The sequence below is a fragment of the Patella vulgata genome, chromosome 4, assembly GCF_932274485.2.
Source record: "Patella vulgata chromosome 4, xgPatVulg1.2, whole genome shotgun sequence".
Taxonomy (NCBI): Eukaryota; Metazoa; Mollusca; class Gastropoda; family Patellidae; genus Patella; species Patella vulgata.
Window position 1 is genome coordinate 45,084,411 of NC_065882.2, and position 20,975 is coordinate 45,105,385.

General features: G+C 35.8%; 1 protein-coding gene across 1 annotated transcript in view; it reads left to right on the forward strand.

The window, feature by feature from the left end:
* The first annotated feature begins 12,787 nt into the window (after positions 1 to 12,787).
* Positions 12,788 to 20,975, forward strand: part of LOC126818228 (probable ATP-dependent RNA helicase DDX49) — a 36,675-nt gene continuing 28,487 nt past the window's right edge. Inside the window, exons 1-5 of the mRNA XM_050545519.2 lie at positions 12,788 to 13,013; positions 15,712 to 15,835; positions 17,598 to 17,683; positions 18,721 to 18,842; positions 19,687 to 19,865. Of these exons, the coding sequence (XP_050401476.1) occupies positions 12,899 to 13,013; positions 15,712 to 15,835; positions 17,598 to 17,683; positions 18,721 to 18,842; positions 19,687 to 19,865 (626 nt within the window). The 5' untranslated portion in view covers positions 12,788 to 12,898. The remainder of the gene's footprint in view (positions 13,014 to 15,711; positions 15,836 to 17,597; positions 17,684 to 18,720; positions 18,843 to 19,686; positions 19,866 to 20,975) is intronic.

A 20,975-nucleotide genomic window follows, 5' to 3' on the forward strand; every position in this document is an offset into this window, starting at 1 on the left:
CTCTAAGGTCAAAGTTAAATGTAATGTGTCAAATGACAAATGTTTTATTGGAAAAGGCTGTTTTTTTTAAGTGTCTACATTTTACATTTCTCTCATTACATTTTACATTTGCCCTCTGCCACATCTCATTTGTCCTTCACGCTTTCTACATAGCATCTTAGGCAGAGCACCACGTTTTATATGCAAATGTAAAGTTATCACGTGACTTCGCATATACGGAAACGAGGCCGAGCTCAACCTGGCACCATAGAACTGTACTGAACATACGATCCATGCTGGCACACTATAAACCAGCACACTATAAGATATTTGCCACACGATATTGCCCCCCCCCCCCCAATATTTTGGCCGCAAGTACCCTTTTCTCCAGGTTGTTACACGCAAGGAACTACTCTATTAATAATAAAAAGACTTGAATTTAACGTTGAAGTGAGACTTCTAGAACGTAGACTTTCAGAAGAAGAAAACCCTGCTATGCTCTATACTGTTCCCAGGGTAAAGAGACCCGCGGTTGCGAGGGTCGCGATTAGATAACTGAACGGTCGATCTTTATTTCAAGTCCATCTCATGTCTGTTGTATCGATGACATAATTAGGTAATTAGAAAAACGACGGGATAGAGTTTTATTTATACTCTTTCCTTGTGCCCCTTATCCATCAAATAATTCACTGCTATGGCCAGTTGAAACAAGCGGTTGCCATGCAAGATATGCCCACATTTTGTAAGAAATGGACGAGGAAGAGGTAAAATTAAAAGGGCTATCCTATCATTCAAGATCATTTGATCCTTAACATATTTAAGGTACATCAGAATGGGACAACGATGGTACCCCCACCTGGGGTGCCTACAAAATCCGTACATATTTCAGATTTTGCGTGAAAAGCAGGGGCTATAGCTCTAGAATGTAAGGTCTGATGCTACCAAAGTCGAACTGATCCAAGCACTTTTGATCCTTAACACACAGTTGAAGTTCATAGTGAAAGGTACACAAACTTCATTCATATTTAACATTTTTATAAGTTTCATCTAAATCGGATAAAATTGTGACCTCTAGATGGTCCACAACCTGGGTAATACATGATTTTATTATACTATTTTCGAAAAGAGGAGTGGCTATTTGACGGGGAAGTTTCGGTCCGATTTTGCGGAAATAATTATTGTGTAACGGTGAAATATTTGAACAGTTTTAAAAATAAGATACAAATTATGACCTATAGAGGGCCCGTAAGCTAAAAACATGATATTTCCTACCATCAGGGGATCAGAATCCAGAAAGTTACAGTCCAATACGAGCCAATATCGAAGAAACCCAGATCTTTGGGATATAAATATATATTTTAAATTTCATCAAAATTGGATAAAAAAATTCGAACCGCTGGATGGTCTACAACATGGGTATTACGATCTGATCCTAATGTTAAAGCTACAAGGTCATGACATGTAAACAGGGTTAGGGCAAGTGATTGTGAGTTAGGGTAAGGGCTAGATCTTTTGTTAGGGTTTGCGCTAGCCTTGTTTACATCTCGTTACATTGGCGAAATCTGGAGGTGGCCTTAATATTTAGATCTAAACTGAATATTGTATGCTTTTATGGGAGCTGCCATTTTGTCGGGCAGCTCGGTCTCATTTTCAGAAAATGTGAACTCAACCGTAATTATGGTGTAAAGGTGATATATTCGAATGCCTTTTAAATCGAATAAAAACTGTAACCTCTAGAGAGACCACAAGCTAGAAACGCGATTTTTCGTACAATCAGGGGCTATAATCCAGAAAGTTACAATCAGATATACGCGAATATGGAAAGGAACCAAACATACATTTCAAGTTTCATCAAAATTGGATGAAAATTGTGACCTCTAGAGTACGTGTCCATAAGCTAAAAATGTCATTTTTCGTAGAATCAGAGGTCATAATCGATGACGTTACGGTCCAATACATGCCAATTTCGAAAGAAACCAAGATCTTTGGGAGATAGACCTATATTTCAAGTCTCGTCAATTTCGCATAAAAAAATAATTGAATGTTTTTTTTTACAATCAAATAAAAACTGTTACTTCTACTGGGTCCACGGTTCGTAAAATCAGGGGCCATAATCCAGGAAGTGACGGTCCTATTTACGCCAATATCGAAAGGAACCGAGATCTTTCGGTAATAAACGTACATTGTAAGTTTCATCATGCATTATGCATATATTTATAATTTGTCAAGTTCAGCATCACAGGATTAAACCACCATAGATTGTGTTTTTATGGTAAGGGAGTTAAAAATGAAATAAAATTTCACTTCATTGCTGAGTAATTTTATTAGCCAGAAATCGCTTAGAAAGCGTCTCCGAAGATCTAGGCCCCCAAGAGCTTCCGGGGCCTAGGCGGCCTCTGGACCCTCGCCTAAGGACCTAGCATGTTAGTCCCCCACCCCCAATCAAGAATTGCTTCCGCCGGCCCTGTATTGGCAGCTATACCCTTCCATACATTTTAGTTTCTGGGGTTTTATAGGGCTACCACAAATTTGTTTGGATTTTTGTCTACTTATATTTTAAAAGAAAGCATTTTAGTTACCAAATAAATTCCGAACTCGAATTCATAATTATCCCAGTTTCATGCCGAATTTAAGCCAGGAAAGAGGTGATTTATTCATCTTATAACGTTTCAGTTTAATAGACCATTTATTGTATTTTAGCTTCTGGGTTTTTATAGGGCTAGCACAAATTGTTTTGGATTTTTGTCTACTTAGTTTTTTTTTATTTTTTACCGCATATTTGTTACCAAATAAATTCATAATTATCTGTTTCATGCATAATTTAAGCGTGGAAGCAACTAAAAGATTTTGAATTTTTGACAATTCTTTGGAGTCAGTTAGGTTTACAACTACAATACGTTGCAGTAGAAACATAGGCCTACCTTTAAGATGAAGTGGGTGGTTGTGGTGGGTGAGTATAGTCGTCATAAAAAAAAACATATGATGTTTTTCCTATATAGTTACAGGTATTTATAGTGGAAAACAAATTTTGGTTAAAGGTGGACTGGTCACACGCTCGACCCACATAATATTAAGTCTATGACAATTAATTTAACAGTGTCGGATCGACAATGTCAGTCGCGTAATTGGCGGTGAATTTATATGCATGATCTGGGTAGTTATGCACGTGAACTGAAAGGTCAGTTATCTTAAACAGAGTTAATAATAATAATAACTTTATTTTCAAAGGGTTGAAAATTAGGCCAGGAGGCCTGTCTTACATTTTGCCCTTTATAACAGAAGTTAAAGAAGTTAACAGTGAAATTTGAAAACAGAAGAGCAATATTTACAAAAGAATATTACCAAAATCACAATTGAAAATATTAATTACAATCACTATATAATAAAGTTGTTACACACGAATCATCTAATTATCATCTAATATTATGCTTATGGTACATGTAAATAGAACAAATTAATTAATGGAAATGACCATAATATTATATTTCTTCCGACCGCTCCCAATGTATATAAGTACTACTATATAAAAGACTATACTAGCTCTCTACGTAGTTACAAATTTAAATAATCGCCTTCGAAATGAATAATATGATTTACAATATTTTAAACGGTCAGGTAATGAATTCCAAAAATGGGCACCAGTAAATCTAATGCTGTTTTAACAACAGCTGGATTAGGCCGAAGAATGACAATTTTGTTATTGATATTAGAGTATGGAGTATCGTAGTAGCAGAGGATGTTGATTGAATATGAAGGGAATTGTTGATTAATAATTTTGTAAATAAATGCATATTTGTTCACTAAGTGACGCTGTTTAATATTTAAAAGTTTGATTTGGACAAGGCCTGGAGCCAAATCTTGTGTATGTTCTATACCTAGAATCAATTTAAAGGCTTTGTTTTGTTGACGAATTAGTGTACTCAAAGCAGTAGAGTCACCCTGATCCCAAACTGGTGAACAATAATCGAGATAGGTTTGTATATATGCTTTGTAGAATAGAGACCGATATTGAAGTGGTAGTAGCTGCTTGATTTTGCGAAGTTGGAAAATCTTTTGATTCACAATTTTGATGACATAATGTACATGGTCAGTCCACTGTAAATGGAGGTTTAAAATAATTCCCAAAAGTTTTAACCTGGGAACAATTTCGATGACTGAGTCATTGATTTTAATACTAAGTTCAGACGATAAATGTTTACGCTTCTGTCTAGTTGTAATTAACATGGATTTTGTTTTGACCTCATTAACTATCATGCTATTATGTCTACACCAATTCATCACCGTATCTGTATCAATTTGAAGATTGTTTTGAAGGTCAGGAACAGTTTTTGCACTAGTATAAATGGTTGTATCATCAGCAAAAAGGTCACATTTAGAATTCAAATACAGAGGTAAATCATTTATAAAAATATTAAATAATAAAGGACCCAAAGACTGAACCTTGTGGTACGCCATGAACTATTGGTTTACAAGACAAAGCCCAAGGAGTTCCCATTTTTCTAGTTGTAATTAACATGGATTTTGTTTTGACCTCATTAACTATCATGCTATTATGTCTACACCAATTCATCACCGTATCTGTATCAATTTGAAGATTGTTTTGAAGGTCAGGAACAGTTTTTGCACTAGTATAAATGGTTGTATCATCAGCAAAAAGGTCACATTTAGAATTCAAATACAGAGGTAAATCATTTATAAAAGTATTAAATAATAAAGGACCCAAAGACTGAACCTTGTGGTACGCCATGAACTATTGGTTTACAAGACAAAGCCCAAGGAGTTCCCATTTTTCTAACACGCCGTGCACTTTTGGTCTAGTATTCCAGTTGCTCCGCCGTCTTTGCTGTACGAGTGTTCCATCACCGGGGCCACTCGAAAACTACGAATCAAAAAGTGTAGTCATTGTGACGTCATACGTCATCGTCGGAGAGTGTGGTTCCGTGTCAAATTGTCCAAATATTTCTGGATTGCTAAAGGGCATGCTTCATTGCTGGCCTGATGTTCGTCCTAGTGGAAGTCTGTATCGAAGACGCCGACGCGACGCCAAGTCAAAGACGTCACGCGAATGACGTCGCGCGCCAATGACGTCACAACCAGACGGAATGTGCTTGTCATCAAGATGGAGTTTTTTGCCTATTTTTCGAAATAAAAAGTGCAACACCCGACAGTTCTCGGTCCTGGGATTATCTATCATATAAAGCGTGATCAATTTTACCGGTGGAATTAGTTTAGGGCATGGCAATTCAATTTCAAAGCAGAGGGGTGAATGACTATGAGGCCGGTGCGAAACTGCCCACAGGACAATACCATCTGGGGCGGATGTTGCATTTGTGAAAAATGTGAAGAAAAGACAGTCTATCAGCAAGGATACTGCAGCTAGTGTCGTGGCAAGAGAGGTTGGTGACGATTGGATCCAAAAAAATGTATATTCCATGAGTGAAAGGTCAATAGCCAGACGTCTGAAAACCTGAATATGAAGTTCTGCGCACCGTGTCGAAAACAGACAATCATCCGACTAAACCTCCGTCCCAGTCCTGGAAGGATAAAGCCATAGCCTTCAATCAGAAAATGAGGACACGAGCATACGATATACGATGCACGGATCGTGACTATGAGAAGTTACTTGAGATGAAGTACCAGGTAAAAATGACTCCAGAAGACCAGGCTTTCTACGAAGACAATTGTCACGGTGATTACCTTGCTCGCTGCCCTGACAGGGTTTCGATCAGCTGGATGAAGCAAAAACAGCGTGTTGAGGAACGGAGCCAACGACAGGAACAGCTACTGGAGAACCTGAATCTAGAAAGAGGGGAGGAGGTAAGGCTAAATATCCCAGAACTTGAAATAGCCATGTCTAGTGTAAGTGGTTCAGATGATGATGTCAATAGCTCTATGGATGTTGATTACAATGTGGAATCGTGGAACTCTATTCATACGCAATCAAGGAAAGAGACCAGGAGTCACGATGATAAGGGTAGTGCAGATGAAATGCAATTTCCATTGGTCAAAGTCCGGGATGGCCCAAAAATATTCAACGAATCTTTGATGCGGTGCATGGTGAAGTGTTTATGTAACTATCATGTAACGCCTAGAGCCGTAACAGGGATCTTTGTGGAATTGGGAAACGACGTATTTGGCCAGAGATAGCAGTTGGCTAATCAAAAGTTGACGGATGAGAATGAGGACGTAGAGAAGAACTCTGAGAATCTGGATGAAACTGACTCTGATTGCGATGGTTGCCTAGACGAAGTGTTGGGTGGACAAAATGAACCGACTGGCCTCAAACGTAAACACGACTCCATTGACCGAACTTATACGATGCCTAGCCATGCTATACTGACCAACTACATCAAAGATGCTGCGAATCTGAATTTAGAACTGGTAGCGAACACTTTGTTGGCTAAAACCCCGGATACCATTGTTACAGTAGGCGTTGATGATACTGTGAAGGCAGCTGGACATCGGGTCCTTGATGTCAAGGCAGATCATCTCACCGTTTGTAGTCCAGCTGGGAAACAGACGATGACGACGGGTTACACTACGAATATCTCCCACAGTGGAAAAGACGCCGCAGAGGCCTATATGTACCGGATAAAATCGTTGGCCATTCTGGCAGATTGTACAGTTGACGAACTATTAGAAAATATTGACTTTTGGATGAGTGATCGGGCCGGGGATTGCTCTGTAATGCTCAAGGAATTGGGTGTAACTGATGAACAGATCTTGAAGTGCTCTGCTCACGTGATATTGGGTATAGACAATGCCATAGCAAAAGTCTTCAAAGATGCAGAGCAACGTATTGGACAGGAGCGCCTGATTGATTGCACTAAAACTCTTCGGTCCGGTGGATCTATTCACACTCTGGGTCTCATCGCCATCACAAAGCTCCTGTCTCCATCGTATGCCAAACATTCAGTATCGCTGTATAAGGACTTTGTGGAGTGGATGGATATAAAGGGTATAGAGCACGATAAAGGGTTTCACTGCAAATCAATTCAATCGGTATGCAGAGTTGGCACAGACTTTCGGCAGAATGAAGGACACCATCAGAGACTTTTTCGATGATATAGTCGATGAGCACTCCAACAAACTGGTTTTGGTGGTGGCAACTTTCATCCGAAACGACTGGTTCATTATGTGCACTGAGATCTACAGCCTATTGGGAGATATCATAATTTTTCCACTGATGGACTTTTTGGGCATAGATGGGCGAAAGTCGACTGAACACAAGAACAGAAATTGGAGTGACTTTCGTACCTTATGCAGAGAGAGACTAAATCAGCTCAGCAAATGGAGGGATGACTTTTCCAAGACTACAACTGGTAAAGGTCAGTTGATCAGCCGTGTCTTGGATGAGGCCATAAGCACTGTGAAGCGTCAGTTACTAGGGATGGACTATTTCAAACCGAGCGCTAATGAAGCAGACGACATCGATGAGCGAAAGTTACAATTTGCGCCGCTAACTAACTTTGGGTGTGAATCTGAGTTTGCTGGCCTCGACAATCGTATCAGAACAACCGGAGGTTCCACATCACTTGAGGCCCACTCCCGCAAGGCAATAGTAAAGCAAAATGGTTTGCTGACAAACTCGGACTTCTGTGAGATGAGTGAAGATGACCGGCGAAAGAAATGGAAATGGGCGAGGAGTTGCAAGCAGGCTAAGATGGCTAGACGTCTCGAGACTGAATTCCTAGAAAAGGTTAAGTTCAGCAGGCAATTAGCTGTCCAGAAGAAAAGGGAACTGAAGAAGAAAAAAGGCAATCGTCTGATGAGAGTGCTGGATGTGTGTAAGCGACATGGTGGACCTGTAAGTTCCTCAAATTTAGACATTCTTTCCAGACTGACTGAAAGCCAGCTGCTGTCTGAAATAAGTTTTCTCAGACTCACTGTGGCCCCTGAAATACGCCAGAAGAGACGCATCATGGACGGGAATAGATTCAAGTACCAGAACTTCTCTGTCGCCGAGTTGCGAGCATCAATAAAAGTAGCAGTGAGTCCAGAGAACAAGGTTGAGGACGACCTTGACACTATTTTAAGAGCAGCTTTGACTGAACGTATCTGAGATGGAGTACCGGTGAGCTGAATAGAAGTACATGGGCTGAGGGGAGGCTTAGAATCCTAAGGATTACATGGACAGAAATCAGAACTGTGATCTTTATTGTTTCTGTTTGATATGATTTCCGATTATTTTCAATGTTATGATAACTGATTACCTATATTATATTCATGTGTTATGTTTTATTATTGGTCATTTTGATATTAAACGGTGATGAGTAAATCAAGAAATTATCTGGACACGGTTTATTTGGAGCAAGTTTCATCCTAGAAGTGTTTTTCCTCATAGCAGTTAACAGAATAATATGTCTGCCTCCGAACTGATACATTACTATTTACTTATTGGCTCAGAAAAAACTATATCACCGAAAACTAATTCTCGTGACGTCATAGATTAAGCTTATGACGTCATTAAGTCGCCTAGTTTGACAAAATCGACCCAGGTGATATAGTCAGGTAATTAGACCTCCTGATCTGACTCACTCGCCACCAATCTCCCATATATTACACAACCTGAATCTCCGTTAATCCACTTTTTACTTGGAAAATCGGTCATAATGAAGTCATTTTGGCCGCCATTTTGGATTTTTGGTATAACCGTGAACGTGACACCATTGCTGATGCTACCATTGGACTCGGCAACACTGAAAACAACCAAAAAGACACCAAACAAGATATCTAAAACCATCCAACTGAGTGAAAAACGAGAAAACCGATTATTTGCGACCATATTAGCCGCCATTTTGGAAAATCGCCAGGCTCCAACCCAAAAACCCATTGTAGAGGAATTATTTTTCCAGATTTGGCTTTTTCAGTCAATTTGGCCTCCGAAAACTCGAAGCATCTAGCGGGATCAACTGAAAATGCCTTTTGTTGATACCTCTATTTACAAAGGTCCTTTGTTTTCTATCAAGCAGGTATGAATTGAAAAACATTATAGATGTCTTGGACAATTGATACAATTGCAATTTTTGTAGTAACCGCTTATGATTTACAAGGTCAAAGGCTTTCCTAAAATCAAAGAAAATGGCCCCACGTAGAAGATTATTATTTAGGGAGTCATACATATTTTCAGTAATATTAGTTAAAACAGTCAAACAGGAGCTATTAGATCTGAACGCGGACTGGTTAGAATACAATAAATTATATTTATTGAGATATTCAGTAAGATGTGAATAGACATGTTTCTCTAATACTTTTGATAAACTTGGTAATATGGAAATTGGTCGGTAGTTGTTTGGATCATTTTTGGGTCCATTTTTGTATAAAGGTAAAACTTTAGCAGTTTTTAAAACAGTAGGGAAAACATTCTGATCAATACAAATATTATAAATATAGGTTAGGCTTTCAGAGATTGTGTGTGCACCTTTTTGAAGAAATAGGGCATTAACAGGGTCTAGTCCAGCGGCTTTTGTGATATCTAGAGCTTTTAGGGACTTATTAACTTCTGTTATTTTTATACCTGGGATATGAAATTGAGCTTGAGAAGGCATATGCTTATTAACAAAGTCAGAAATTTTTGTCATATCGATATTATCAATTGTTGTACTACTACCGAATAAATTACTGGCAATTTCTGTAAAATAAGTATTAAAATCTTCCGAAACAATGGGGATTGTTTGTGAATTATTATTGTTGTGTTTATGGCATTCCATATAGTTTTAGAATTTTTATTATTATTAGAGACAAGACTTTGAAAATATATAGCTTTTGCTTTCCGAATCATACTCTTTAACAAATTTCTATACATTTTAGACTGAGTAATATTTCCCTTCTTTTTATGGTAATCGCGTTGACGCATCATATTAAAAATTTCTTTGTTAAGCCAGGGCTGCTTCGTAGCATTCTTAACACGTTTGGTTTTCTTTGGAGCATGTTTATTTATAACTGGAATTATAGTATTATACCATAACTCCAGGGCTTTATTGGGATCATTTGTGCTATAAACATTATCAAAAGGGGCGGGTTGTAAATCATTTATATAATCAGGTTCAGAAAAATATTTAAAAGATCGTTATGTAATATAAATATGATTAGTTTTGGGGATTTATATGCCCATTTTGTTCCATTTAAACATGTTGGATAATGATCCGATATGGAATATGAAGGAACACTTAACTAGTTTCAATAATATTATTAGGTGAGGACACGATGACATGGTCAATTAAGGTAGATGAGTGATTTGTGACTATTGTAGAAGTAATAATTTGTTTGAGGTTATATAAATCCAGTACATCTAGCCAGTAACAATTATTATGATTTAAAATATCAATATTTAAATCACCAAACATTATTATTTCAGACCCAGAATTGCAAGGTAGTTCAATCATTTGTTTAAAGTTTTCAAGCCAGTTACAGCGCTAGGCCGGATTGCGATAAACGCAGCATAGGAGAATAGGGGTCGTATTTTTCAATTTTATTTCAAGCCAGATTGACTCTATATCGGGGTGTTCAAGATCGTTTCTTCTCATACAATTGAGCGTATCTCTAACATATAAAAGCGTACCTGATGAACTATTGCTACAGGCCGTCTTTACGAAACGGTGTATGGAAGCCAGGAATACTAATGTATTCATCATTCACGGAGTCATTCAAATGGGTTTCAGAAAAAACAGATATATTAAAATTTCTGATTAATTCTTTAAGCTCATCAAGCTTATTAATTATGTGACAAACATTTAAGTGACCACAGTGAATTCCTCTTTGTTTTAAGAAGTTAAACATATCAAGGGGAAATAACTCGAACTACTAAAGCTATTTGCGAAACAAAACAATAGGTTGATAACTTATAAGAGAGGCCTAGATGCATTCACTCCATAAAGTTACAGCATGCATATGGGTTAAAGCCTGATGGCAATTTTTTAAGTTACACAAATATAGATATTTTACAAAAAGACAAACCTATAAATACAAAGCGTGGGAAAACAAAATGAAATATATGTACCAAACAAGTAGCCTACTTGATGGAGCAAAATCGCTAATATTTTGAAGCTAGAAATTTGCACAAATGAGTCGCAACACACATAGTAATGTAATATGAATTTATATAAACTGTTTTACAGTCAATCGTGTCCGTTTTACTGTGAATTGTCATCAGTTATGTTCGGCGAAATACGCCAGAAGTCTCAACCGCAAGGCAGTTTCTAGCGTCTGGTTATTCCAATCAACACCGATATTATTTATTGCGCATGCTCTCCAAATAAGAATATGATATCACCGTTTGACATGACTTGTGGGATATGTCTAGCCCCATTCTTTGAGCACCTTGTTACAAATGGCGCTGAAACGCATTATGGTACACGATTCGTGTACCAATGGTAAAATGTTTATTTTGGATTAGATATTGGATATCAGAAGCCCATCTTTTCCAGGTAAGATCACAACACCAATGCTGATTTAAATTGCTTAAAAATTAGTGTTTTCAATGTCGAAGCTTTTTGGATGATATTGAGTTACGGACTTAGCTACTTTAAGGCATACATGTAATACATTCCTTTGCTAGAGATTATGAATTAATAATATATGAAACGGCCTTCGTTTCTCGTTCGTTTTTTATAAGGGTAGATAACCCTTTTCATGTCCAATCATTGAATGATTTATGTAGATAATTTATATATTTCTAATTCGTTTATATTTTGTTGTAGTATCAAAATCTGTAGTATGTTTTGCTAATTTTAAATATGTATAATATGTGTATGTTTCACATTTGTTATAATTATTAATATTCATTCTTTGTCTGAAATATTTCCTAAATCATTACCATTTTGCTATGTTTATTATTACTGAACTTATACTTGATAATTTGCTGTTTCATAGTGTGATTGGAGTGTATCTACGTAAGTAGTATTTTTCAATTGCTTAAGGAATTCTCGCTATACACAGTATAATTGAGGTTTGAGTTAACGAAACCGCCTATATAATCAACATACCGGGATAGCGAGTTGTAACGTCCTTCTCAATAAATCTTATGTACCTACATATATTTAAGTAAGTATCTGATCATGAGTAACATGTTATACACATTGTAATTTTCTTGGTTTTTAAATACACATTAGTTATAATTTGGCCTTCTCTTATTCTTTGCTTGGGGATACTTGAGGAGAATTACCTTTTGGCTAATTCCAAACCTTGTCTCCGGGGAGGGGAGCCTTTGCGTTTTGCTTACTTTACCCGAGGTTCGTGATTGGCCTATAATATCAATCACTGGTGGCAGAGTTCCTATACTCCAAACCCTGTCGTCGGATATTAACCGGCGCTACAATATACATCTATAATAAATATGTATTTTCACCAGAATATCATGATTCTGTTCATTAAAAAGAAGGCTTTCGCATTATATCTCTAAGAAAAACAGATTATTTTCTATAGTTTTATCTTTCAACTCATTCCAATTGATTTGTGGGTGCCATTATATTTTTGATATCTATTAACTATTTTCGCAGCCTTGCAATGGTACACAAGGCCACAAGCAGTACTGATAATAGTAATAATCATAGTACATCCATTTACTCTGGGCCCTTATTCGCGGAAACTTAAACTAAGATACAATCGAAATTTTAAGAAATACTGCAATTCGATTGGCTGACCAGTAAAATCAGTTTGCATATATCCAATGAAGTTGCAGTATTTCTTAAAATTTCGGTTGTAACTTAGTTTAAGTTTTCGTGAATAAGGGCCCTGTGATACATCTAGAACTATTCTTTAGTCGAAGGGAGATAACTCGATTTAATGAACCGGAAGTCGAACATATAACGGAAGTTTATAAAAACAGCATGGCTGTAGAATATGCATTTGTAGGAAACAGAACTAATTTTGTGTGACATTTATCTAATTTAAAACCAACCTCTAACTAAAACTAATCAATATGAGTTCTTTTTCGGAGCTTGGTTTGAATGACTGGCTTGTCAAGCAGTGTAAAGCTATGGGTTTGACAAAATCAACACCTATTCAACAAAAATGTGTGCCACCAATTCTGAAAGGTTTGTTTACAAATTAAAGATAAGATAAGATTTTATTGTATCGAAACATCCATTAAGAACACCATACAATATAAACATGTACATAAAATCATAACAATATGACAAATAATATATATATTTACAAACAAGAAAAATAATAATTTTAATCTACTGTCTAGTGTCTGAACCGTGGTAAATTAAAATAAACGGATTTTGTCGATTGTGAACAAACTACTGAATAATTGTTATTAAAAACTTGCTTATGTCATTGAAATCACCTCCGGTTGAATAAAATCCATTGCACAATTGAATATCCCAACGAAAAAAAAAAGTTCTCTTTTGAAAAGTCAATGTTTTTGCTTGAATTTTCAACTAAGTTCATACAGACCTGTCAACTCTACCGCATCACGCGGTAAAGTGCCACGAAAAGGCCTCATGTACCGCATTTTCAAACAAAGAGATTTTTAATTTTCTCTCCAAAACTATGGAACTCTAAAGATCGCGACTTTGGTTTATCAGCATCGATTTGGGATATTGTAAGGTGTAATTTAGCTAAGAGATTTGTTCTCAAATTCTTTTCAATCTATTTTAGAGTAAATAAAGTGAATATAATTATTGGCACGTGTTCCAAATACTCTTAAAATGCGTAGCGATAAACTGAACAAATAGCGACCAATTTACGGCAGCAATGGCTGACATTTTCGTTTGCCCGCGTACATGTACATACAGCATCTAATACAATATTTCGAATGCAACACAACCTGGATATTTAATTTCAAGATGGGAATATGTCTCGCCGATTCTGACTTACATGGAACACTCTCTCGATTTACGCAATCATGGGAGAAAGAAATCCCGTACATTGAGAGGATAATCGCCATGGGGGGCATGATTAAATCGATACCAATATTTAGTCGTTATGCAAAACTAATTTTTTACGCCCTCCCCCCCCCCTCTATTCCTAATGTAGAAATACTACAGAATCTAATAAGCACACCAATTATCTTACATGAAACAATATTGTTAAAAACTCTGGAATGGGGAACACGTCACAAGAATATTTTTTAAAATCATGCTAAGTTAAAATAAAAGAAAAGTGTTACTTACTGCCAGTACTACTGGACTGGTAATTTAAATTTTTTTTTACGTTACTAATTATCACTTTCTGTAGGCTACATATTCAATTTTGGTTTAATTACATAAATAATTTTAGATATGGTACATCATGTACCATTGCTTGTGTATACAATTTTATCTATTACCCATTTAATGCAATTTTTGTATTGTTTGGCCTGCAGTTCAGTGTATCATTTCTAAATTAATTACCCTTGGAAGTGGGGGGGTTGGATGGCCCCTTGGATGGCCCCTTGGAAGTGCGATTTTATGCTTTTTTGGAAATCTACTGCCAAATCATGGTTTCTACTGCATTTTTTACACTACCCACTGCATTTCAGCTCTGAGGGGTTGACGGGTCTGTCTTGTATAAGAGTAGAATGCAGTGCCGCTGTCCAGGTAAAATTTCCCTCATAGCACACTGTATGGCGTATGCCCGTTTTCATTAGCCCAGTTCGAAGCAGAACAGTAAGACGTTAAACCCATTTTCATTTCATTTCGCTAGGATGTTAGATATTAACTCGTCAGTATATCAAAGAGTAACATCAAACTTGTTGGATTATGTATGCCCGTGTTCATTAGCTTGATTGATGCCATAAGTAAGATGTTAAGCCCCATTTCATTCAGTCATTGTATGATATAATGTAAGGCTGATGATATAACATTAAAGTACAGACAATAGGTGAAAACATGGTATAAAACAAATTGGATATAATCCAACAAGTTAGATGTTACTCTTTGATATTCTGACGACGTAATATCTACACTGCTAAAACATTAAACTTATAGTTATATCCAGTCCATTTCACACAAAATCCTTTGTTACTGTCCATTTTAGGAGATTTCCAAAACTTCATCGCTGAAAAGCAACTGCAAATCATTAAGGAAATGACCTAGATGAACTCTGGCAAATTCTAATTCGGAACAGGATTCCACACGCAACAAAATTTTATCTATTTTTGATTTATTCTCAATATTAATTTTTTCCCGCGCACCAGGAGTACAAAAACAGACTTTAGGTTGAAATGAGAGGTGGTTTATTCATCTTCAGAACAATTCAGTTTAAAAGACCATTTATTATCAAATGATTTGATTATTGTATTTGTAGTTATCTAAGTTGTCTAAAACATATATATTAGGATGGACAGTGTCAAAAACACTGCAATATTGAGACATCATGTATAAAAGTCAACCTACATGTATACCAGTATGGTTGTCAAGTTTTAATCTGGAGGTTTCGGTAAATGTGATTTTGGAAAAACATGTTTTACTGGACAGCTGTTGTTTGCCAGTGAGTTTTATTGTTGTTCAATGATATAAAAGTGCCACCTATGATGGTTAAAAGGGTAGAGTGGTTAAAAGCTTGGAAAAATACATGTAGATCACATGTATGGTGCTTAGATAGAGATAGATAAAAGTACTTTATAATAGAATATATGAGGCTGATAAAACAGTACATGTATCATCTGGTATAAGGTTTTTAATAATTCAATGAGTCTAACTAATATAATTTTGAATATAATATGATATTGTATAGAATTATTTGAATTTATTGTTATGCAGGAAGTATTAATACCTATTAAATATTATATGATGTATATTTAAGGAGAGGATTGTATTGGTTGTGCTAAAACAGGAAGTGGTAAAACAGCAGCATTTGCTCTTCCGGTATTACAGAAATTATCAGAGGATCCATTTGGTATATTTGCATTAGTTTTAACACCAACAAGGTAAAATGTCTAATTGCTACATATATCTATAATGGCACCTACAAGTATAAGGTCTCTATTGGTCACCATGCTTCTTTGAAACTGTATAAAAATAGTGCCTTTCTAACAAAAACCAGTGGCTGCCAGGCAGGATACGCCCACATTTTGCAAAACATGGATAGAGAACAAGCTAAAAAGGGGCAATAATCCAGAAAGCTATGGCCTGAAATGTGCAAATATCAAAAGGGACAGAGATCTTTGGGATATAAAGATACATACATGTATGTTTTAAGTTTCATCAAAATCGGATAAAAATTGTGACCTCTAGAGGGTCCACAACCTTCGTATTACACACTTCTCACAATTTGCGTACAAAGAGCGACCATGTTGTCGAGCAGTTTCATTTTGATTTTCCCGAAATTCGAATTCAACCTTCATTATGGTGGAATGGTGATGTATTTAAACGATTTTTAAAATCGGAAAAGATTTGTGACCTCTAGAGAATCCGCAAGCTAAAAATGTAATCCAGAAAGTTAAGTTTGGGTATCCGCGATTATGAAAAGGAACCAAGATCTTAGTGTGTAATGGTGATATATTCACAGGTTTTTTTTAAATCAGATAAAAATTGTGATCTCTACAGGAACCACAAGCTAAAACGTGATTTTTTGTTCAATCAAGGGCAATAAATCAGAAAGTTATGCGCGGATATGTGCGAATATCGAAAGGAACCAATAACTTTGAGTTATAAACACATATTTCAAGTTTTATTGAAATCTAATCATAATTGTGACCTCTAAGGGTCCACAACCTTGATTTATCAAATGTTTACACTATTTGCGTACGAGGGGCGGCCATTTTGTCCGGCAGTTTTGGGCCGATTTTCATGAAATTCAAACTCAACAAACATTACGGCGTAACAGTGATATATTTGATTGTTTTTTTAAATCGGATAATATTTAATAATTGTGACCTCTAGAGGGACCACAAGCTAAAAACACGATTTTTGGGTTATAAACATGCATTTCAAGTTTCATCAAAATCACATAAAAATTGTGACCTCCAGAGGGTTCACAACCCTGAAAAACAACATTTTGACACATTTTGCGAACAAGGAGCGGCCATTTTGTCTGTCGGTTTTGGTCCGTTTTTTATGAAATTCGATCTCGCACATCCTTATGGTGTAACGGTGATATATTCAAACATTTTTTTAAATCGGATAAAAATTGTGACCTCTAACGGGACCACAAGCTAAAAACGCGATTTTTCGTACAATCAGGGGCCATTATTCAGGAAGTTATGGTCAGATATGCGCAAATTTCGAAAGGAATCGAGATCTGTGGGTTATAAACATGCATTTTAAGTTTAAACCAAATAGGATAAAAATTGTGACCTCTACAGGGTCCACAAGCTAAAAATGTGATTTTTCATACAATCAGGGGCCATAATCCATGAAGTTACAGTCCGATACATGCCAATATTGAAAGGAACCAAGATCTTAGGGTGATAAACCTTTATTTCAAGTTTCATTGAAATCAGTTAAAATTGTGACCTATAGAGTGTTCATAAACAATTGTGGATGGACGGACAGGGGCGACGACAATATACGTCCACATGAAAATGTGGGCGTATAAAAATCTGCGACCTGGACATTGACCCTACTGTGTTTATTAAAATATGATAGACGCAAGTGTTGAACAATAGTAAGTTGTAGGTTTTACAAACGATCAACAGGGTGAAAGTGAAGCATTTTTGGTCAATAAAATCATCCATTATATTTTTTTAGGGAGTTGGCTTTCCAGATTTGTGAGCAGTTCCGTGTGTTGGGTAAACCAATTGGTGTTAGAGTTACTGTGATTACTGGTGGTTTAGGTAGGATTAAACTTTAGAGTAAATAACATCTTTCTAACATATTCAAGAAAACAATTTAATCTGTTTATCCTGACGATTTTTCTGTTTTAGTACATGAAGTGCATGTATATGACCCAATATACTGCAAAACTCAAAAGTCAGTTCGTAAACATTTGTATATAACATGGATCAGTGTTTGGATTTAAAACTTTTTCTTGTCGGACATTTTTACCGAAAATAAAGGAACATAACTCTTATCGTTAATTAAGCAGGCAGTTTCAGACCACACACAAAAATCATGTGTCAACAAAATATTTAAATTCGTACGTAATAAAAAAATAGGTGCACCTCATTATTTTTCGCATTTAATTCCCGTGCAGTATTCAAATTTATGTCAGTAATATTTCTACAAAATCACGTTTTGTCGTAACACCAGTAATATTCCTCCAAAATGACCATATTTTTTTTTCGGAGGCCAGATCAACATTTTTTTCACCAGAAGTCTGGCATTCGTCTTAAACTCCATTTCGACTAATATTCGGATGGAGGTAAAAAAAACAATTTTTGGCTGTAACCGTCGCTCCACGATATAGAGAGAGTGACATCATCGGCTAAATAATAATGCTCGACTCTCATCGCATGCGTGTAAAACAATTAACTACTTACACTATTCCAATCGAATTCTAAGTATTTTTACATTTTTCAGCTTGTTTATTTCTTTTTTTAAAAGCATAAACCCCATTCAAATATTATCATAAACCTCAGAATATGCATGAAAATAGAATCTTTTCTCCAACATTTTCCATGTGATAATTGTCACGTTTACATCTCTCATAATTTTATTTGTCTCGCAAGATTTCTACTTTAGTTTTTGGTTATTGTATTATAACCATGTGTGTGTGGATATCTGTAATAGGATATGTGACATATATATGACAAGTTTCTACATGTTGTCAACTGACATCAAGGAGATTAATATTGTCTGACCATGGAGAAACCCCAAGTTAATCACATAGTCTTATCTTTTTTTAAATATGTATATATGTGTAATGTTGTAGATATGAATCAACAAGGTATTGATTTAGCTGTCAAACCACATATTGTTATATCTACACCTGGTAGACTAGCATCTCATATAGAAAACTGTGATACATTTTCATTGAAAAAAATTAAATTTCTTGTGAGTACAATTTATAATTTACGATATTTAAACTTGTGTATTAGTGTAAAATTGTTGTCAACTAAAATACATATAATAATACTGATTTTAGTACTTAAAATGATTGGCATGCCATCTCTCTTCCTAAAGTATAAAACGTTTATCATTTCTGATGATGTTTCCACCGAGGAAAAACACTAGTATTAAAGGTGCTGAGGATGGCATTATGTGAAATTTTTGTGATAAAGATATATAGAGGATATTTGTCGTTTTGTCGTGAATAACATATTTTATTTTGTCTCTAAGCAAGAAAACTTATATTTTCACGAATGCGTTGAAAATATAAATGTTTTCTTGCTTAGAGATGAAATAAAATATGTTATTCACGACAAAACGACAAATGTTCTATTTATTTTATGATTTTACAATCATTTTAGGTAAAAACAACTAGACAGTGGAATAACACTTTTATTTCACTGATAAAACGCAGTATTCCACTACTGATAATAAAATAAATTTTGTTCTATTTTTAAATGAAAAAAGGATTACTTTATTCTGTCCTACAAGAAGCTACAATATTCCAGTTATCCATAATTTTGTCATTTCTTATGAAATCCTTTAAATTTTGGATATGGAGTGTACAATATGCATACCTATAATTTATCTTTCGTTGTGGGGCACTTTTTGCAATACTTTGGACGCTATCGACCAAAAAACGCTCTTGTTGGTCCTGTCACTGATTAGTACATGTAGGACCCACTTTTTATATGGCAATTTATACAAGTTGGATTACAGTTTATCATAATCTGTTCATATTTTATTTTGTTAATATTTATTATAGTTCTATATAATTGTGCTTTTTCAGATATTGGATGAAGCTGATAGATTGTTAGAAGATGATTTTGGTCAACAGCTTGAAACTATATTTGGGACACTCCCCAAAAAGCGACAAACCCTTCTATTTAGTGCTACATCGTCTCCAACTTTTTCTTCTTTGATGGAAGTTTCTGACAAAAAGCCTTTTTTCTGGCAGCAAGAATCCACGTAAGTATATATTGGCTTGTTAGCATTCCTATTGGTTCTTGCATAAGATTTTCTGTTTAGCGTATCTTTGCTTTAGTGTATTACATTTATTTTCATCGGGAGACGTGTTCGTCAACGTCAACCGACAACACTGCAAGAATTGGCCGTGTCACTGCAAGGGGAGTGGGTCAGATTGCCCCAAATCGTGATTGGACTTTTGATTAGGAGCATGCCACGACGAACTGCTGAATGTCTGAGGATTGGTAGAGCAATTATTCATTATTAAGACAAAAATCAAAAACGTCCATTTTCATTTTTGACGGTGTATCTCTCTGCGAGTGAAATGGGACCGCCAGATAAGCTGCCCATATGAACTGTTTATGTTCATGTGTAGGAAATTGGCCTGTTATTAAAATACACTGGTTACCTCTAATAAAAACAGCAGTTCATTCCGCAGTTTTATATTGTTTCTCAATATCCCCTACTTTTTTTGAAGAGTATATATATATATATATATTTAAAATATTATATTTTGGATTATATTGTTATATGTATCATAACAGCAAATAATTATTATTTTCTTTCTTATTAAAATATCACTTCTAGGCTTTGAAATTCGAGTATTCTTTTAAAATCAAATACATACTTTTTTATGTGCCCACATTTTCACGTGGACGTATATATTGTTGTCGCCCAGTCTGTCCATTCACAATTGTTTGTGAACACTCTACATGTCACAATTTTTATCCGATTTCTATGAAACTTTAAATATAGGTTTAACACCCTAAGATCTCGGTTCCTTTCGATTTTGGCATGTATCAGACTGTAAATTTGTGGATTATGGCCCCTGATTGTTTTTAGCTTGTGGTCCCTCTAAAGGTCACAATTATCCGATTTAAAAAAACGTTCGAATATATCACCGTTACACCGTAATTTTGTCTTGAGTATGAATGTCATGAAAATCGGATCAAAACTGCCAGACAAAATGGCCACCCCTCGTATGCAAATAGTGTAAACATCTGGTATGTCAAAGTTGTGGTCCCTTTAGAGGCAACAATTTTGATCTCCGATTTCGATATTCGCGCATATCGGATCGTAACTTCCTGAATAATGACCCTTGATTGAACAAAA